The 16,526-nt window shown below is 50.4% G+C and overlaps 1 protein-coding gene across 1 annotated transcript in view; it reads left to right on the top strand.

The window, feature by feature from the left end:
• Window positions 1-16,526, top strand: part of LOC118700349 (dynein axonemal heavy chain 9-like) — a 38,792-nt gene that overhangs the window by 4,178 nt on the left and 18,088 nt on the right. The window contains exons 2-5 of the mRNA XM_054516894.1: window positions 11,152-11,379; window positions 14,691-14,882; window positions 15,141-15,332; window positions 16,088-16,258. Coding sequence (XP_054372869.1) covers window positions 11,152-11,379; window positions 14,691-14,882; window positions 15,141-15,332; window positions 16,088-16,258 — 783 coding nt within the window. The remainder of the gene's footprint in view (window positions 1-11,151; window positions 11,380-14,690; window positions 14,883-15,140; window positions 15,333-16,087; window positions 16,259-16,526) is intronic.

Here is a 16,526-nt window from a genome sequence, read left to right as displayed (position 1 = left end):
TTTCTCCTAGGGAAGTCAGAGACAGAATTCCCTTTCTCAGGATTTTTCCTGAGAAGGCAGAGACAGAATTCCCTTTCTCAGGATTTTTCCTGGGGAAGGCAGAGACAGAATTCCCTCTCCCAGGATTTCTCCTGGGGAAGGCAGTGAGAAGCACAGAGGGAGAAGAGAAAACAATTCTCATCTCCACTTGCTGCTCCTGTTGTTTTTGCACATGTGGAATGTGTTATGGAGATTGTTCACTGAGGGATTTGTTAATTGGACCCTGGTGAGGGTTTTTTTGGATTCATTGGCCAATGGGGTCAAAGCTGTGTTGTGACTTTTCGGGACAGTCATGGGTTTTTCTTTAGTATTTTTAGTATAGTTACAATAAAGTATTAGTGTAATATAGTATAGCTTAATAAAGCAATATTCTTTGTTCAGCCTCCTGAACCAGGGGTCAGAGCTCATTATTCCCTACCTTGAGGATGCCCTGCATCAATACCCCCGAGCATCCCAAAGTGGGGAAATGCTGCCAGCTCTCATCCCAGCCCCACAAAGTGCCTCAGAGGCTCTGGGGTGTGGAGGGAGCTCTGTCTCTGTCAGGTGCTCTCTGGAGCCATTCATTCAGGGAGCCTTGGGTTTCCTGATGTGCACTCGCTGATGTCAGCTCTCATTACAGGTTCTGGAACCCCTCTGATTTCCTTGATGTGGATTATATAAACTTTCATTATCACTGAATTGTTTGCATAAAATTAGATTAAGACAAAGCTCTGAGCCCTGATCTGAGCCTGCAGGCCTGGTTATGAATTGAAATTAAATATCCTTGATATTTTGAGCTTAATTTTTGCCTTTTTTTTTTTTGCAAGCTCCCTCTTAGGTAAACACTGAGCTCCTCTAGAGCTTTTAATATACAGAGGGCTGCAATCCTGGCATCTGCCTTTGAGGTGGTGCAGATGGAAATATGCAGCTTTTTGAGCCATTCAGTAATGCAGAGTGAAAAGTTCTTTTCTACAGTGCTGGTGTGCTGCTGTAAAGGATCTGTCAGCAGTGCCAGGCCCCATGTGCTGTTTCAGTGCTAACAGACAAGCACTGGGGCCTGAAGGGTTTTTATTGCATCCATTCCCATCTTCTCTGGTGGTCAGAGCAATCAGTAAGAGGTTAGGCAGACACTGAAGGCTAAATCAGCAGAATTCCTCCCTGGGAGGGTGCCCAGAGCAGCTGGGGCTGCCCCTGGATCCCTGGCAGTGCCCAAGGCCAGGCTGGAGCAGCCTGGGACAATGGGAGGTGTCCCTGCCATGGAGGGGTGGCATGGGATGGTTGGGCTCTGCTTCACTCAGGGGGGATCAGAGCAGCATTTGCCATTTGGTTTATCTAGCAAGATCTTTCCTGAGAGGCTTTGGTGACAAATGCCTCACAAACAGCTCCAGGAGTGTTTGTACAAGATCTGGAATGACACAGATGACTCAATTTACGAAAGTGCCACAGGATTTGTGGATCATTGCATTAATAATAAAAGAGAGGCCAGAGCAGATCTCAGGGTAGTTTTACCCAGATTAATTAAACTCATTATTTGAAGGCTGTATCCCACCCACAGCACAGTTATACCCAGGCTTCCCATTTGTTTTTGAGCAGACAAAAAGCAACTGTTAGCTTTGCTTCTGTATTTTATCATCCCTGACCAACAGCTCAGCTCACGTGGAGCTCACACCCACGTTCTCCAGGACAAACACCTGAGGGGATCATCTGGGTGGCTTTTTCACACGTGGCTCATTACTGGTTCTTGATTGGGACCAGACATAATGGAGTCACATCTTGGAGCATTAATGAGCCAGTGAATGAGGTTTGGGAGGTTTTTGTTGGATGACAGGAGCAGGATCACTGCTGTGCTGGGAAGGGCTGTCCTAGGGCCACTTCCTCTCAGTCCTGTTGCCTTCTGACACCACAGGAGGCAAAACAAAGACAAAAACACCCTGGGAAAAGTTCCTCAGCTCACTCTGAAAATGGAGCTTTTTATAAATTACTTATTTAATGAGAAAGAACAGCAGAAAGCCTCCCAATCCTGCATTTCCATGGGCAGATAATCCCCCTCACCCTGGCAGAGCCTGGCCAGAGCTCCCTGCCCCTTCAGCACCAGTGCTGTTCCTGTCTGGTGGCTTCAGCTTTGCTGAGCTCTGGTACAGGGTGCTGACAGGTGAGTGAACCCACAGCTAAAATGATTCTCTACAAATACAAATGGTCCAGCTGCAGAATAGGAGCCCCAGAGGCCAAAATGCAGCTCTTTAAAGGAGCCTTTGTTGCCTGAGGGCTGCAGAACAGCCCAGCTCAAGCCCAGCAGCTGCTCTGCTCCTGCCATTGGTGCTGAAGGGCTGAGCTTGATCTCTGAGCTCCACAAAAACCCCATTTATAGCAGGTTCAGCCTCTGGGTCTCCTTAGCAACACTTGAGAGCTTTGGAGGGCCTGGAAGCCTCTGCATTCCATTGGGGGGTGCAGGCAGAGCTCACTGCCGCTCCTCGTGGCTCTGGGGGCAGGAGCAGCTGGGCCCACAGCTGGAGATGCTCTGTGCAGCCTGGAGAAGAGATGGTTCCATCAGCCTGGGGGGTGGGCAGTAAAGACCAGGCTCTCCCAGTGGTGTCTGGTGATGGGGACAACCTGAAATTCAGGAAATTCCATTGAAATGTAAATACCATTTTTTTTTCCCCCTGTGAATGGCCAAACAGGGGATGGGGTTGCCTGTGCAGTTTGTGGTGTTTTCATCCTTGGACACATCCAAAAGCTCCTGGGCCTGTTCCTGGGTCACTGCACTGCCTGGCCCTGCTTTGGGCAGAGGGGGATGCCAGAGGTGTCTCCACCCCAGTGGCTCTGAGATCTCTGCATTCCCATTCTGCCTGTCCATGGATCCGGTGTCCCTGCTGCCTGCAGTGCCCTCTGTGCAGGCAGGAAGGAGCTTTTTGCACTCAGCCATGAGTCAGCACCAGCTCTGTCTGCTCTGTCTCCCTCTCAGAAGCCTTTGCTGACCCAGTGGCCACCCCAGTCCCAAATGGGGTTGATCAGCTAAACAGCAAAGACACAGAGAAATTTGTTTGTGTTTGTTCAGATGCATGTTTGAATGCACTGATGCAGGGAAGAGCTCAGACTTTAGATATTCCCAATTTAATTGTAGTCTTCACCCATTAGCCAAAATGTCACTTCCCTCTCTTTGTGATCAAGTTAATTTAATTCTTGAGCATCTTTCCATTTTCCTTGGTTGCTGCTTCACTGAGTCAGGTTCATGGATTAAATTGAATAACAGTGAGCTCCTGGAGCAAAACTGTGTGAGATTCATCACTGTATCAGAAATCCCAGAGTCCCAGGATGGGTTGGAAGGACCTCTGGAGATCAACTGGAGACCCCTCTGCTCCAGCAGGGTCAGCTGGAGCACAGGTCCAGAGGAGGCTCCAGGGTGATCAGAGGGATGGGGCAGCTCTGCTGGGAGAGCTGGGGTGTTCAGGCTGAGGATTGCTCTGAAGTGAACTGAGTGTGGCCTGAAGGGGCTCTGAGAGAGCTGGAGATGGACTTTGGAAAGGGATGGAGGGACAGGACACAGGGAATGGCTCCCATTGACAGAGAGTGGGTTTAGATGGGATCTGGGAATGAGGAATTGTTCCCTGGCAGGGTGGCAGGCCCTGGCACAGGTGCCCAGAGCAGCTGTGGCTGTCCCCTGGGTCCCTTGGCAGTGCCCAAGGCCAGGCTGGACAGGGCTGGGAGCAGCTGGGACAGGGGAAGGTGTCTCTGGGACAGTGGGATGTCCCTGGGACGGTGGGAGATGTCCCTGGGACAGGGGAAGGTGTCCCTGCCCATGACAAGGAGTTGGAATTGGATGAGCTTTCAGGTCCCTCCCAACCCACCCCTTCCCATGGTTCTGTGATTCTGACACCACATCCCAGGCCAGGCTGGTGGCATCTCCTGGCCAGGCCAAGCCCTGGGCACAGCAGTGCCCTTCCCTGTCCCCTGGGGTCCCCCAGCACCATGCAGTGAGCAGGGGCAGGGCTGGGCTGGCTCTGGCTGGGCAGCCTGGCTGGCACAGGGATGGAAAACCAGGGAATGTTTTCCCTGAGGTCTCCCAGAGAATGAGGCTTTGTACAAACATCAGTTTTCTTTGCTGCAGGAGGGATTTGTGAGGAGGGCTGGAGGAGAGGGGCACTCTGGGGCAGGGCAGGGTCCCCAGGTGCTGCCAGCACAGGGAGGGGAGCCTGTGCTGCTCCGTGTCCATGTGGTGCTGTCCCTGATGGTTGCCATGGCAATGCTGGCTGTGATCTGTGTTCTGCCTGTGCAAGCACAGGGGCTCGGCAGGGAACTCCCAAAGGAAAACTCTGGTGCTCCCATGGCCCTGCAGCACTGCCCTGAGAGGGGAAACAGCACAGGGATGGGGATGGGATGGGATGGGATGGGATGGGATGGGATGGATGGGATGGGATGGGATGGGATGGGATGGGATGGATGGGATGGGGGATGGATGGGATGGGGATGGGGATGGGATGGGATGGATGATGGGGATGGGATGGGGATGGGGATGGGGGATGGATGGGATGGGGATGGGGATGATGGATGGGCATGGGATGGGCTGATGGGATGGGATGGGATGGATGGGATGGGATGGGATGGGATGCATGGGGATGGTGGATGGGCAGTGGGATGGGCTGGTGATGCATGGGGATGTGATGGGATGGTATGGGAGGGATGATGGATGGAGGGATGGGCAGTGGGGATGGCTGGATGGATGGATGGATGGGATGGGATGGGATGGGCAATGGGGATGGTAGAGAGCAGGGATGGGCAGTGTGGGTGGCAATGTGAATGTCAGTGTTGACAGCCAGTGATGCACAGTTACTGATCAGTGTGCAGAGGATCTCATTGTGCTGAGGATGTCCATCTCTCAGTTACTGTTACATTGCCCATCTCTCATTACTGATAACTGACCCATCTCTCAGTTACTGATAACTGACCCATCTCTCAGTTACTGATAACTGACCCATCTCTCAGTTACTGACAACTGACCCATCTCTCAGTTACTCTGACCACGTGTTCTCATTAGATGTGTTCTTTCAGGTTTTGTTACCTGTCTGCTGAGAATTAATTGGCAAAGTTTCTCTCCAACCTGTGAATCCCTTCTGCAGCGTCCCTGTCTGGCCTGGGCAGATATATTCATTTGAATTATGAATTCTTAGTACCAGCCCATGTTTGGCTGCATCTATTCCTCTTTTTCATTCCTTCTATCACAAAAGGACAGGATATAAATGCACTCAATTATTACTGGACTGGAAATATTCCCTAAGTTGGCTGTTAGCAGGCAGTGATACCCACAAATAATGATCACTGGTGTCATGTCAACACAAGCAAAAGCAATTATTTTTGAGGCATCTAACACCACAAAAGCAGATGTGGGAAGAAACTACCAATTAGAGATGAAAACACTTAAGGTCAGATATGCAGACTATGATTAAACTGATACTTAATGCACGATTTTTCTTTTGATATTTTGTTGAGCTCTTTCCCAGCTTTATAAAATCTCTGTGGTGTTGGCAGCACTTTGGTTGCAGGTTCCTGTCCACTCCTTCCTCATTGTTTGATTTGTGTGTTTGTAGAGTGAACGGGTTGTCTGGACCCTGGGATGATCTGATCTCCCAAAATCCTGAAATCCTGAGTGCACCTGTGCAGCAGCACTCAGGTGTAATTGCATTTTGCCTACTGCTCCTCACACAGTCCTTGTTTGTGAGAAAACAACCCCAGAACAATCCCTTTGCCCAGGCATCTCCTCTCATCTCCCCCCCACCCCCAAACTCCATCACACAGTGTGAGCACAACCCTAAATCACTTCAGGTGAGGAGACTGAGTTTCTGCAGTTCTAAATAAAAATATTGTTCCCAGCCGCATCAGTCAGATTTGGGGCAGCAGAACAGGAGGCAGCAAAGTGTCTGAAACAACAATTCTCTTGGCTCACACCCCCTGGTCCCTCTCTGAGTGCTGACCCATCCCTCCAGCAGCTTCAAATGCTGACAGAAGTGACAGCAGCCACCTCTCTGTCCCAGCCTGAAGCACCTCAGCTTTTCCTTTCCACAGTGTTCATCCCCCATCCCAGCTGGGATCTGCCCGTGCCTGGCTCACCTGGAAAGCCAGCAGGGGTTTCTGTGTCCCCTTGGGGAGCCCCTGGGATGTCCCTGTGTGGCACCAGCCCCTGGCACTGCCAGCACATCCACAGCCTCAGGGAAGGGCAGGGGTGCTGGAGCAGGGCAGAAATGGCATCACCACCCCTGGAAGGGCTCAAAACCCCTGTGGCTGTGGCACTGGGGACCTGGGTTCCTGCTGGCCACGCTGGTGCTGCTGGGATGATGGATTTGCTGAGTTTAAAGCTTTTTTTTTTTTAAAGCTTTTTTCCAGCATTAACAATTCTGTTTCTCTCTGTGACTTCCAGCTCAGCTGCACTCTGTGATTCTCTCAAGTCCCCTAACACCCTGAAGCAGTAAATTGGCAGTTTAGTTCTGTGCCATATGAAAATGCACTTCCACTTTCTTGCAGCCTGCTCTGCTCACCCTTCACTCCCTCCCTCCACCCCAGGCTCTGCTCTCTCCAGTGGGTGAGGCCCTCCTGATGCAGTGTCTGCTTTTGTGGGAGTTAAATCCTTCAGGATTTAAGAGCAGTGGGAGCTGGGTGCTGTTTACAAGATGAAGGCCCACCATGGATTTATGGAGTGGCAAAATCCCCTTTGCAGCTTTATTCTCTGTCCCTCTCCTCTTGCATTGCCGAGCACTGAACTGTTATTTGCAGGAAATAACTGTGAGGACTCTGAGCTCCCTTCCCTGAGTGATAATAGTTAATTCTGAAGCCATCAGTGTGTGTATCTGTAGCTGGGGTTGTTTTCCTGAGTGCATTCCTTTGCATCTATCACCAGTGAATTCCTGCTGCAGTGTCATTGCCAGTCACTTAGAATGATGGCATCCTCCTGCAGCTCTTCACTACCAGCCTTTATTTGCAAGACTTGAAATGGCTTTGTCTTATGAGTTATTTTGTCAGCTCACCAATCATTTGCTCTTCCAGATGCTTTTATGATACGGTGAAGAGTTAAAACTCCATCAGTAGCCTCCTTACCCCTGTTGGCTGTGTTTTAGCTGGTTGGTAGCCTGTGAGAAATTCCCTTTTACCTCAGCAATACTGGTTTGGGGAGGATAAAGAGCTGGTATTGATCAAAATCCGTGCCTGGGGATACAGGAACCCCACAGAGACAATTCCAGCTCTGTGCAGGGCCTGGGGAAATCCCCTCTCCAGCCCCCAAAAAGGAATTTGTGGGGATGAGCTGCTGTGTTTAACCCCAGGTGGAAACTGAGCCCCACCTGCTGCTCCCTCACTGCCCAGGGGTGGGAGGGGGCAGAATGTGGGGTTAAAAGGGAGATTGAGATCCAGACAATGCAACAGGGAAAGCCAAAGCTGCCAGGCACGGGAGCCAGGGAAGGAATGCATTCCCCATTTCCCCGGGCAGGCAGGGGCTCTGTCACACCCTGTGCTGACTGGGGAAGGCAAACACCCTCCCTACCAACACTCCTGCCCTCTCCTGCTCCTGCTGAGCAGGATTCCACGGGCTGGGACATCCCTGGGGACAGCTGGGACAGCTCCTTGTCCCCCAGGCTGCTCCTTGGCCATGTCCCTCTTGCCCAGCAGGGACTGAGTGACCCCTCCAGCGTCCAGCACTGCTCAAACCCAGCCTGGGGACCAGAACAGCACCTCCGCCCCACCCCACCCACCCACCAGCCCAGACTGTGATCTCCTCACATATCTGAGCTCTCTAAAATGGGCTGGAGCTTTGAGATTGCTGTTCTTTCCTAGCTGATGCTGCTGGGGAGGGACTCCTGCCCTGCTGGAGCCCCTGCCAGGCTGGGTCATGTCAACACTGCTGCCTCCTGAGCTGTGCTGCACACCCTGCACATGTGGGGTCCCTTTGGGGTGAGCCCATCTGCTCCCAGAGACCTCTTCCTATTTATTACCTCATGGACTCCTCTGAACAGCTCCTCATCTGCTGCTTCAGCTTGAGAGTCCTTGCAACAAGTAAGAGATGAAGCATCTGTTATATGGGGAGAGGCCGGGGTTATTTAACCTCCAGAAGCTGGGGTTTGGCTCAGAGACAGCTGGGATTTGGATAAATTTGGTTTATTTGTGAGTTTAAATCCCTCCTGGTAGAAGAGGGAGTCAAAGTCCTCATAGTGGAGCTGAGGGAAAGAGCAAAAAGCTAAGGGTTAAAATTGAGATACAATTTTCCCTTAAACATTCATTTCATTTCACTATCTTATACTATTTTTTGATTTAAGTTTTTTACTGTGAGTGTGGTTGAACACTGGCACACTCTGCCCAGACAGGTTGTGGAGACTTCAGCCTCGCAAAAATCCAAAACCCAACTGGACCCAGTTAAAAACCTGCTCTGGGTGACCCTGCTGGGAGCAGGAGGGTGGCTGGGGGATCTCCAGGGGCATCTCCAGCCTCAGGGGTCCAGTGATTCCACCAGGCTGGAACAGTGAGAGCCTCCCCAGGGAATATTCCTGCAAATTTGGGCTGCTTTGGGCTGGCCTGGCCTTCCATGGACGCTCCCTACAGACCTTGATCATGTTATAGTTTTATAGACTCTCTGGTAGGTTCCTGGTTTCTGGAAAAAGGCTTTATTATTAGCTTTTATGGTTTTCAAAAAAAATTGCTTCTTGTAAGTACTTTTTGACTTTACCATGGCTGGGTTTTGTGCTCTTTTCTGTTTTTTTCTCATTTGGACACAACTTCCACTTTCTGAGGAATGTAATTTTACTCCTAATAATCTCCATTACTCTGCTATTTAACCATGAGAGCTCTTTCTGGCCCCATTTTTAGGTGATATATATTTATTCTCAGCCTCTAATATGGTTCCTTTATGTAATTTCTTTGCCACCTCCAAGCAGTTTATCTTTCTGGCGGCTGCTTTTAATTTAGGTTTAGCAAGTTCCTTGTCCTTTCTTGGGCTGGGATAAATCACCATCCCAAGTGCCTGTGAACACAGCCAGTTTGGATTGCACACCTGCCTTCAACACAAGGCTGCTTTAGCCCACAAATCCCATTCCTAATATAACAAAAAAAGCTGTTTTCTTGCCTGGAGACTATAATGCTGTATAGGACTCCAGGGGAAAAACTGAGGCTTAACTTCATCCATTTCACCATCTCCCCACGATTCTGCTTAATCTTCTGAGGGATGTGTCCAATTAGTTGCATGAATAAATAAATCCTTTTGTGTTAAAGGACTTTGTGAAATCACCTGCTTGACTTGTTCGCCCAGGAAATGCTATGGAAGGTCCTCACTGCCATTCTGATCAAAATGATCAAATGTTTTCATCTGAGCTCGGTGGGGCTGGGGGAGGAATAACAACTTTGCTAACCCAGGAATAACAACTTTGCTGCTCAGGAATAACAACTTTACACCCAGGAGTAACAACTCTGCTCCCCAGGAATGACAACTCTGCTCCCCAGGAATAACACCTTTACACCCCAGGAATAACATTTTTTCTCCCCAGGAATAAGCTCAGCTGGTATTGCTGAAACGAGGAGAATTCCAGCACCAAGAGCCCAACCAGCCCAGCTGTGACTTGCTGATTTCTACTGATTATTTTGAATTTTCAAATGTTCTTGCTGCACCTGGCTCTTTGGAGCTGGGAGCCACACACAGGCACCCCTGTCTTTGGATTTTTAGTTGGTTAGAGTGATTTTGAGAGACATTAGAAAGTTTTTTTTTCAGCTCGGTGCTCAAAGAAGGAGTTAGAGCTTTTCAGTTTTTGGTTTTAAGGTTGCTTATTGTATCTTATCTATAATTTATTTTTCTTGTTTAGCCGAGGTCTGCTCAGCAAGACAGTCTGAGGCACTTTGCTCACTTCTGGGGTGGAGTTATTTTTTTAATATTAAAAACTACCTGTACAATATTTACAATTACTTTCTAATACTTATCACTTACATTAGACAGTGAGCTTCTACTCTAAACTATTTTAAAAGTGCTAACATTACAGCAGAAGATGGAGGCTAAGAAGAAGGAGAAAGGTTGGACACGCTTAGAGTCTTCTATTTTGTTCTTTGAACTTCTATTATAAAAACTTTAAAAATTTATTTTTCACGCTTAGATTCTTCTATTTTGTTCTTTGAACTTCCATTCTAAAAACCTTAAAAATTTATTTTTCACTTCATGGTAAATTCACTATTATTTTACTTAAACTGTTGTGGCTTGCAGATCTTCATATAAGGTTGGTAACTTGCTCTGTGGGTCATAATCAGAACCACAGGCATCTTGGGCTTTGTGCCAGGGTCTTTGAGCTTTCTGGCAGGGGTTTTGGCCACCTAGGGCAGCCAGAGGGATGTCTTGAATTCTGACACCCCTGGGCCAAATCCCAAATTCCAGAGGTGTCTTGGTTTGGAAAGACAGGTGTCTGCTAAGGAAGGCAGGAGCCTCCCCTGAAATGGAGGATGTGAACCCTCCCCATTCCTCCCAATTGCTATAAATTTTAAATTAAGGGGCTCTCTGGCAAAAAAATGGGAGCAGGAAATAACAGTTCCTTTAATAGGGAGAAAAAAAATAAAAGGATAAAATAAACAATGCAGTACACTAGAACAACACTGCCAGAGTCAGAACCCAGCCTGACACCCTGTGGGTCAGGGTGCTGGCAGCAGAACCATTGGAATTGTGGCTCAGCCCTCCTGCAGTGCCAGGGGTGGCTCTGCTGGAGCAGGGATCCTGTAGAGAAGGATGCATTCTGCCTCTGAAGATCCAGGGGAAGGAGAGGCAGCTGCTGTTCCTCTGGGGAATCCAGTGGAGAAGCTGTGGTGGTGTCTTAAAAACTTCTGGATTCTATCTGGGTAGGAATGCTTGGCTCCTCCCTCTGGGCTCACATCTGCCAATGGGATGCTGTAGTTCTTATCAGCCATGCAGGGACGTTCAATCGCTGTTATCAGCAGGTCTCCCCTCCCGAGGGAGGTGTGAATGTGGTCACTTGACAAAGATAATCTGCCATACAGATGGAATTGAAAACATCTTGCATTGCCATTTTCAACCAGAGGGCATCCATCAGTGGGCTGGATTGGTGCCTGCCCAGCCCCTGGGGGTGTGATGGGGGCACTGAGCAAGCCTTGTCCCTTTGTCCCCGCCAGAACATCCACCTGGTGGCCAAGTGGCTGAGCTCCCTGGAGAAGAGGCTGGAGCAGCTCAGCCAGGGCAGCCACCGGGATTTCCGTGTGTTCCTGAGCGCCGAGCCGGCGCCGTGCCCGGAGAGCCACATCATCCCCCAGGGCATCCTGCAGAACTCCATCAAAATCACCAGCGAGGCTCCCACCGGCATCCACGCCAACCTGCACAAGGCCCTGGACAACTTCAGCCAGGTGGGAGCGTGACCGTGTCCACAGGGGTTGAGGATGAGGGAAGAAATGGGGATCTGACTCTGTGTTTCAGAAGGCTGATTTATTATTTTATGATGTATATTATATTAAAACTATACTAAAAGAATAGAAGAAAGGATTTCATCAGAAGGCTGGCTAAGAATAGAAAAAAAAGGAATGAAAAACAAAGGCTTGTGTCTCAGACAGAGAGTCCGAGCCAGCTGGGCTGTGATTGGCCATTAATTAGAAACAACCACATGAGCCCAATCCCAGATGCCCCTGTTGCATTCCACAGCAGCAGATAACCATTGGTTCCATTTTGTTCCTGAGGCCTCTCAGCTTCTCAGGAGAAAAACCCCTAAAGAAAGGATTTTCCATAAAAGATGTCTGCGACATGGGAGCGTGGTTGGGTGGGCTGGAGCTGATGGGACACCACGGGACAGGGGCAGGCCAGGATCCCATCCCTGCAGGACTCCCTGGGAACAGCCCAGGGCTCCAGGGCAGGATGGAGCCTGGGGGGCTCAGCTGTGACCCCATTTCCCTCAAGGGTTGAGGGCTGAGCACTCGTCTTGCTGCTGATTCCTGTCCTAGGGACACTGAGTCCCATGTCCTGCCACCCTGACACTCCCTCTCTCCCAGCCCTCACAGCAGGACCCCATCAGAAGGCTCTGAAGGTGACCTGAATGAGAATGAGCTGGGTTGTTCTGGGGATGTTTCCTGAAATGAGAAAGGTGTTCTGCACGTATTTGAAGCAGTTCTTCATCACAATGCTGATAAAGGGAGCTTAGAGTGCTGCCCAATCCAGGGGAAAACAGATTTTGGGATGTTCTTGATTGTCACGTGCACTTGGTCAATGCCTTGCACCCTCTAGAGTAATGGATTCCCCCTTTCCTGCACAGACCCTGAGCTCTGTCCTGCTCTCAGAGGATTAAAGGTCTAATGTGGCATTTTTTAAAGATAAACATTGGACAGGGCTAGAAGCAACCTGGGATAGTGGAAACTGCCCTTTAGGATCACTGGTGCTGACATTATTGCAGCCTGTCCATCCAGCTGGGAACACTGCCTGCAGATCCCGCAGGGCTCTTTTCTCTTGTGAGAAATCTCTGCTTGGCTTTTGTGAAGCCCCACCTGCAGTGCTGAGTCCCACTCTGGGGCCCCAAACACAGCTGGAACAAGTCCAGAGGAGGCCACTGAGTTGGTCAGAGGGCTGGGGCACCTCTGCTGAGGGCAGAGGTAGAGAGCTGGGCTTGTTCAGCCTGGAGGAGAGAGGAGTCCAGGGAGATTTTCCAGTACCTAAAGGGGCTCCAAGAGAGCTGGAGAGGGACTTGGGACAAGATCCTGGAGGGACAGGACACAGGGAATGTCTTCAAATTGAAGAAGGGTAGATCTGCATTGGATATTGGGAAGAAATTCTTGGCTGTGAGGGTGGGCAGGCCCTGGCACAGGTGCCCAGAGCAGCTGGGGCTGCCCCTGGATCCCTGGCAGTGCCCAAGACCAGGTTGGACAGGGCTTGGAGCAGCCTGGGACAGGGGAAGGTGTCCCTGCCATGGCAGGGGTGGAACTGGTTGGGATTTAAGGTCCCTTCCAACCCCAAGCATTCTGAGATTCTCTCCAGAGAAGAATCTTTAACAAGAATCTTTCTTGTTATTTAAGATGAAGCAAGAGCAGCCCCAAACAATTGTGGGCCCTGGGTCCTGGGGCAGCTCACAGCTGGTTTTGCACTCAAATGTTGGTGTGGAGAGAATCCCAAGAGCAGGAGGGAACGTTGCTGAGCAGGTGTGGGGGAGGCACCCTGCAAGGATTAATGCCAGTGGTCAGGGAAGATTATTCCAAACTTATCTGTTGCCATTCATCATCCTGAGCTCCACAAAATGTCCTGGAGAAGAAGGGAGGGGAGAACCTTCACCCCAAGTAACATTTTCATCCTGCCTCTGCTCATTTCAATCAATAGTAATTAGCATTTTCTAAATTGCTGGAGGATTATGAAACATCTCTTATCAGAAATCCTGAAGCGAGTGGGTGGGGTCCCTTTTACACCTCATTTCCCTGCTTTATACAGAAGAGGTGTTCAAATTCAGCTTTCAGCTGAAGGCTACAAAGAAGGCCCTTTATTCTGTGTAGAGGAAATTGTTCTGCTTTGTAGCTGAAGAAGAATTGACAGCTGAAGAGAGGCCGAATGAGAATGGACTGGGTTGTTCTGGGGATGTTTCCTGAAATGAGAAAGGTGTTCTGCACGTATTTGAAGCAGTTCTTCATCACAATGCTGATAAAGGGAGCTTAGAGTGCTGCCCAATCCAGGGGAAAACAGATTTTGGGATGTTCTTGATTGTCACGTGCACTTGGTCAATGTCTTGCATCCTCTAGAGTAAAGGATTCCCCCTTTCCTGCACAGACCCTGAGCTCTGTCCTGCTCTCAGAGGATTAAAGGCCTAACGTGGCATTTTTTAAAGATAAACATTGGACAGGGCTTGGAGCAACCTGGGATAGTGGAAAGTGTCCCTGCCCATGGCAGAGGGGCTGGAAAAACATGGACTTTAGAGTCCCTTCCAGCAGAGAATTCTGTGATTCTGTGGCTCCCTCCCCATCTTCCTGGTGAGGGATGTTGAGCACATGCAGGTGACGGGGGCGTTGAGTGGGTGCACGTGTCCTTCCTTCCTTCCCTGTGTGTGTTCCTGTGCAAAGCCACTCGGAGCTGGCAACAGCAAATATTAAGTCAGAAAATATTTGCTAGAGTTTGCAAATAAATCTGCAATGCAAAGCCACTGACTTTGAAATACGTGTGTGTGTGATACAAAAATGAACTGCGGGACAATTTGGTCAGCCTCTTGTCCCAGGCAACAAGCGTCAGCAGGGGAGGTTCAGGTTGGATGTTAGGGAAAATTTCTAAAGTAGAAGGTTGGTAAAGCTCTGGAAGAGGATGCCCAGGGAAGTGGTGGAGGCACATCCCTGTCATTGTTAAAAAATATGGTTCACAATTAGTTGTGCAAGGGGGCATTTGGTCAAAGGTTGAACCTGATGGTTTGGGGGCGTTTCTGAGCCTTGGTCTCTGACTCTGTGATTCACCCTGTCCAAAGCCCGGCATGTTTGGGTTCCCTGGGGGTCCCTGAGGTTGAGGGCAGCCGTCCTGTGTTGCAGGACACCCTGGAGATGTGCAGGGAATATGTTCCCAGGGAACATGGGTTGTATGGAACTTGATGGTTTGGGGGCGCTTCTGAGCCTTGGTCTCTGATTCTGTGATTCACCCTGTCCAAAGCCCGGCGTGTTTGGGTTCCGTGGGAGTCACTGAGGCTGAGGGCAGCCATCCTGTGTTGCAGGACACCCTGGAGATGTGCAGCCAGGAGAAGGAGTTCAGGAGCATCCTCTTTGCCCTGTGCTATTTCCACGCGGTGGTGGCGGAGCGGCGCAAGTTCGGCCCCCAGGGCTGGAACCGCCCGTACCCCTTCAGCACTGGGGACCTCACCATCTCTGTCAACGTGCTCTACAACTACCTGCAGGCCAGCTCCAAGGTGGGGGCACCACGGGGGGGCTCTCTGGGGGCTTTGAAGCTGTCCTGAAATGCCATTTCCTTGGTGTCTTTGCGTTTAGAACTTCACATTTCGGGGCGCTTCTGGAGGAGATGGGAGACCTCAGTGCCACTCGCACTGTGCTGTGCCCCAGCTTTCCTGGGGCAGGATTTAACTCCTGCCTGCTGTTTGTTTGCTGAGGGGGGAGCCCTGAGGGTGCAGGGCAGTGCCTGGGTTCAGCCCAGCCTGCTCCACACCCAGGTCCCCTACGATGATCTGCGCTACCTGGTGGGTGAGATCATGTACGGAGGGCACATCACGGACGACTGGGACAGGCGGCTCTGCAGAACCTACCTGGAAGAATTTATCAAGCCAGAAATGCTGGAGGGAGAGCTTTGCCTTGCTCCTGGATTTCCTCTCCCAGGGAACATGGATTATAATGGCTATCACCAGGTAAGCTCTTTGTTTGCTGGCATTATTTATACATGTAAATGGAATGTCTTCCCTAACTGCCCCATAATCTGCTTTAGGAGGCAGGAACAGGGCTGCAGTGCTCCTGCACTGTTCCTCTTATTTCCCATTATGTTTTGTTCCTGTGGATGTTTCAGCATTCCCCTGGATCAGCCAAGTCTAATGGTAATTTGCTACTTCATCATGGGCTCATTCTGTTCATGCATGAATGCACCAACTGTATTGGTGCTCGAGACTTAAGTGGGGCTCCTGGAAAATTACATCCACATACTGTTTGCTAAAATGGCCCTTTCAAGCTCTTTTTATCATCAGTTTTGATGAGAATCACTGAAGGGTCTTGTTGATCTACTTACTGATCTCATCTGCTCTTTGTACACAAATGCAGAGGCACATCAGGCTGGTTTTGTTCATAAAACTTAACTACTGGAAGCTCAATTCCCACAAGAGATTTCAGGATGCTGATGCTGAAATGCACAGCAGATAATTGCTAGAGAAGGTCCAGCCCGAGACACGGAGCCAAGCTGAACTCCAGCAATTACAGAATTTTCCCAGCAGGAGCAGAAGCAGCTCTGTAAACATTTGCACTCTCCTTCCTCCATCACTTCCCTGATGTTTCAGCCACAGGCAGAGCTGGCTCAGCCCGGGCTGACCTCTCGGGGGGATGACTCCAGCACTGAAGCTCTGCAGGCAAAGTGCCCTGAGCTGTTCCTAACGTGCTCCTGGATGTCTCTGTGCAGTACATAGACGATGCCCTGCCTCCAGAATCTCCCTACCTGTACGGCCTCCACCCCAACGCTGAGATCGGGTTCCTGACGCAGCGCTCGGAGCGGCTCCTGAGCACCGTGCTGGAGCTGCAGCCCCGGGACAGCAGCACGGGCCAGGGACCTGGGAGCACCCAGGAGGAGATGGTGAGAGTGCAGGGAGTGATTGGGCACCCAGGAGGAGATTGGGAGAGTGCAGGGAGTGATTGGGCACCCAGGAGGAGATTGGGAGAGTGCAGGGAGTGATTGGGCACCCAGGAGGAGTTGGGGAGAGTGCAGGGAGTGATTGGGCACCCAGGAGGAGATGGGGAGAGTGCAGGGAGTGATTGGGCACCCAGGAGGAGCTGGTGAGAGTGCAGAAAGTGACTGGGCACCCAGGAGGAGATGGTGAGAGTGCAGGGAGTGATTGGGCACC

The sequence above is a fragment of the Molothrus ater genome, chromosome 19 (genome assembly GCF_012460135.2).
Source record: "Molothrus ater isolate BHLD 08-10-18 breed brown headed cowbird chromosome 19, BPBGC_Mater_1.1, whole genome shotgun sequence".
Classification (NCBI taxonomy): Eukaryota; Metazoa; Chordata; class Aves; order Passeriformes; family Icteridae; genus Molothrus; species Molothrus ater.
This window is presented reverse-complemented; position numbering and strand designations above follow the sequence as displayed.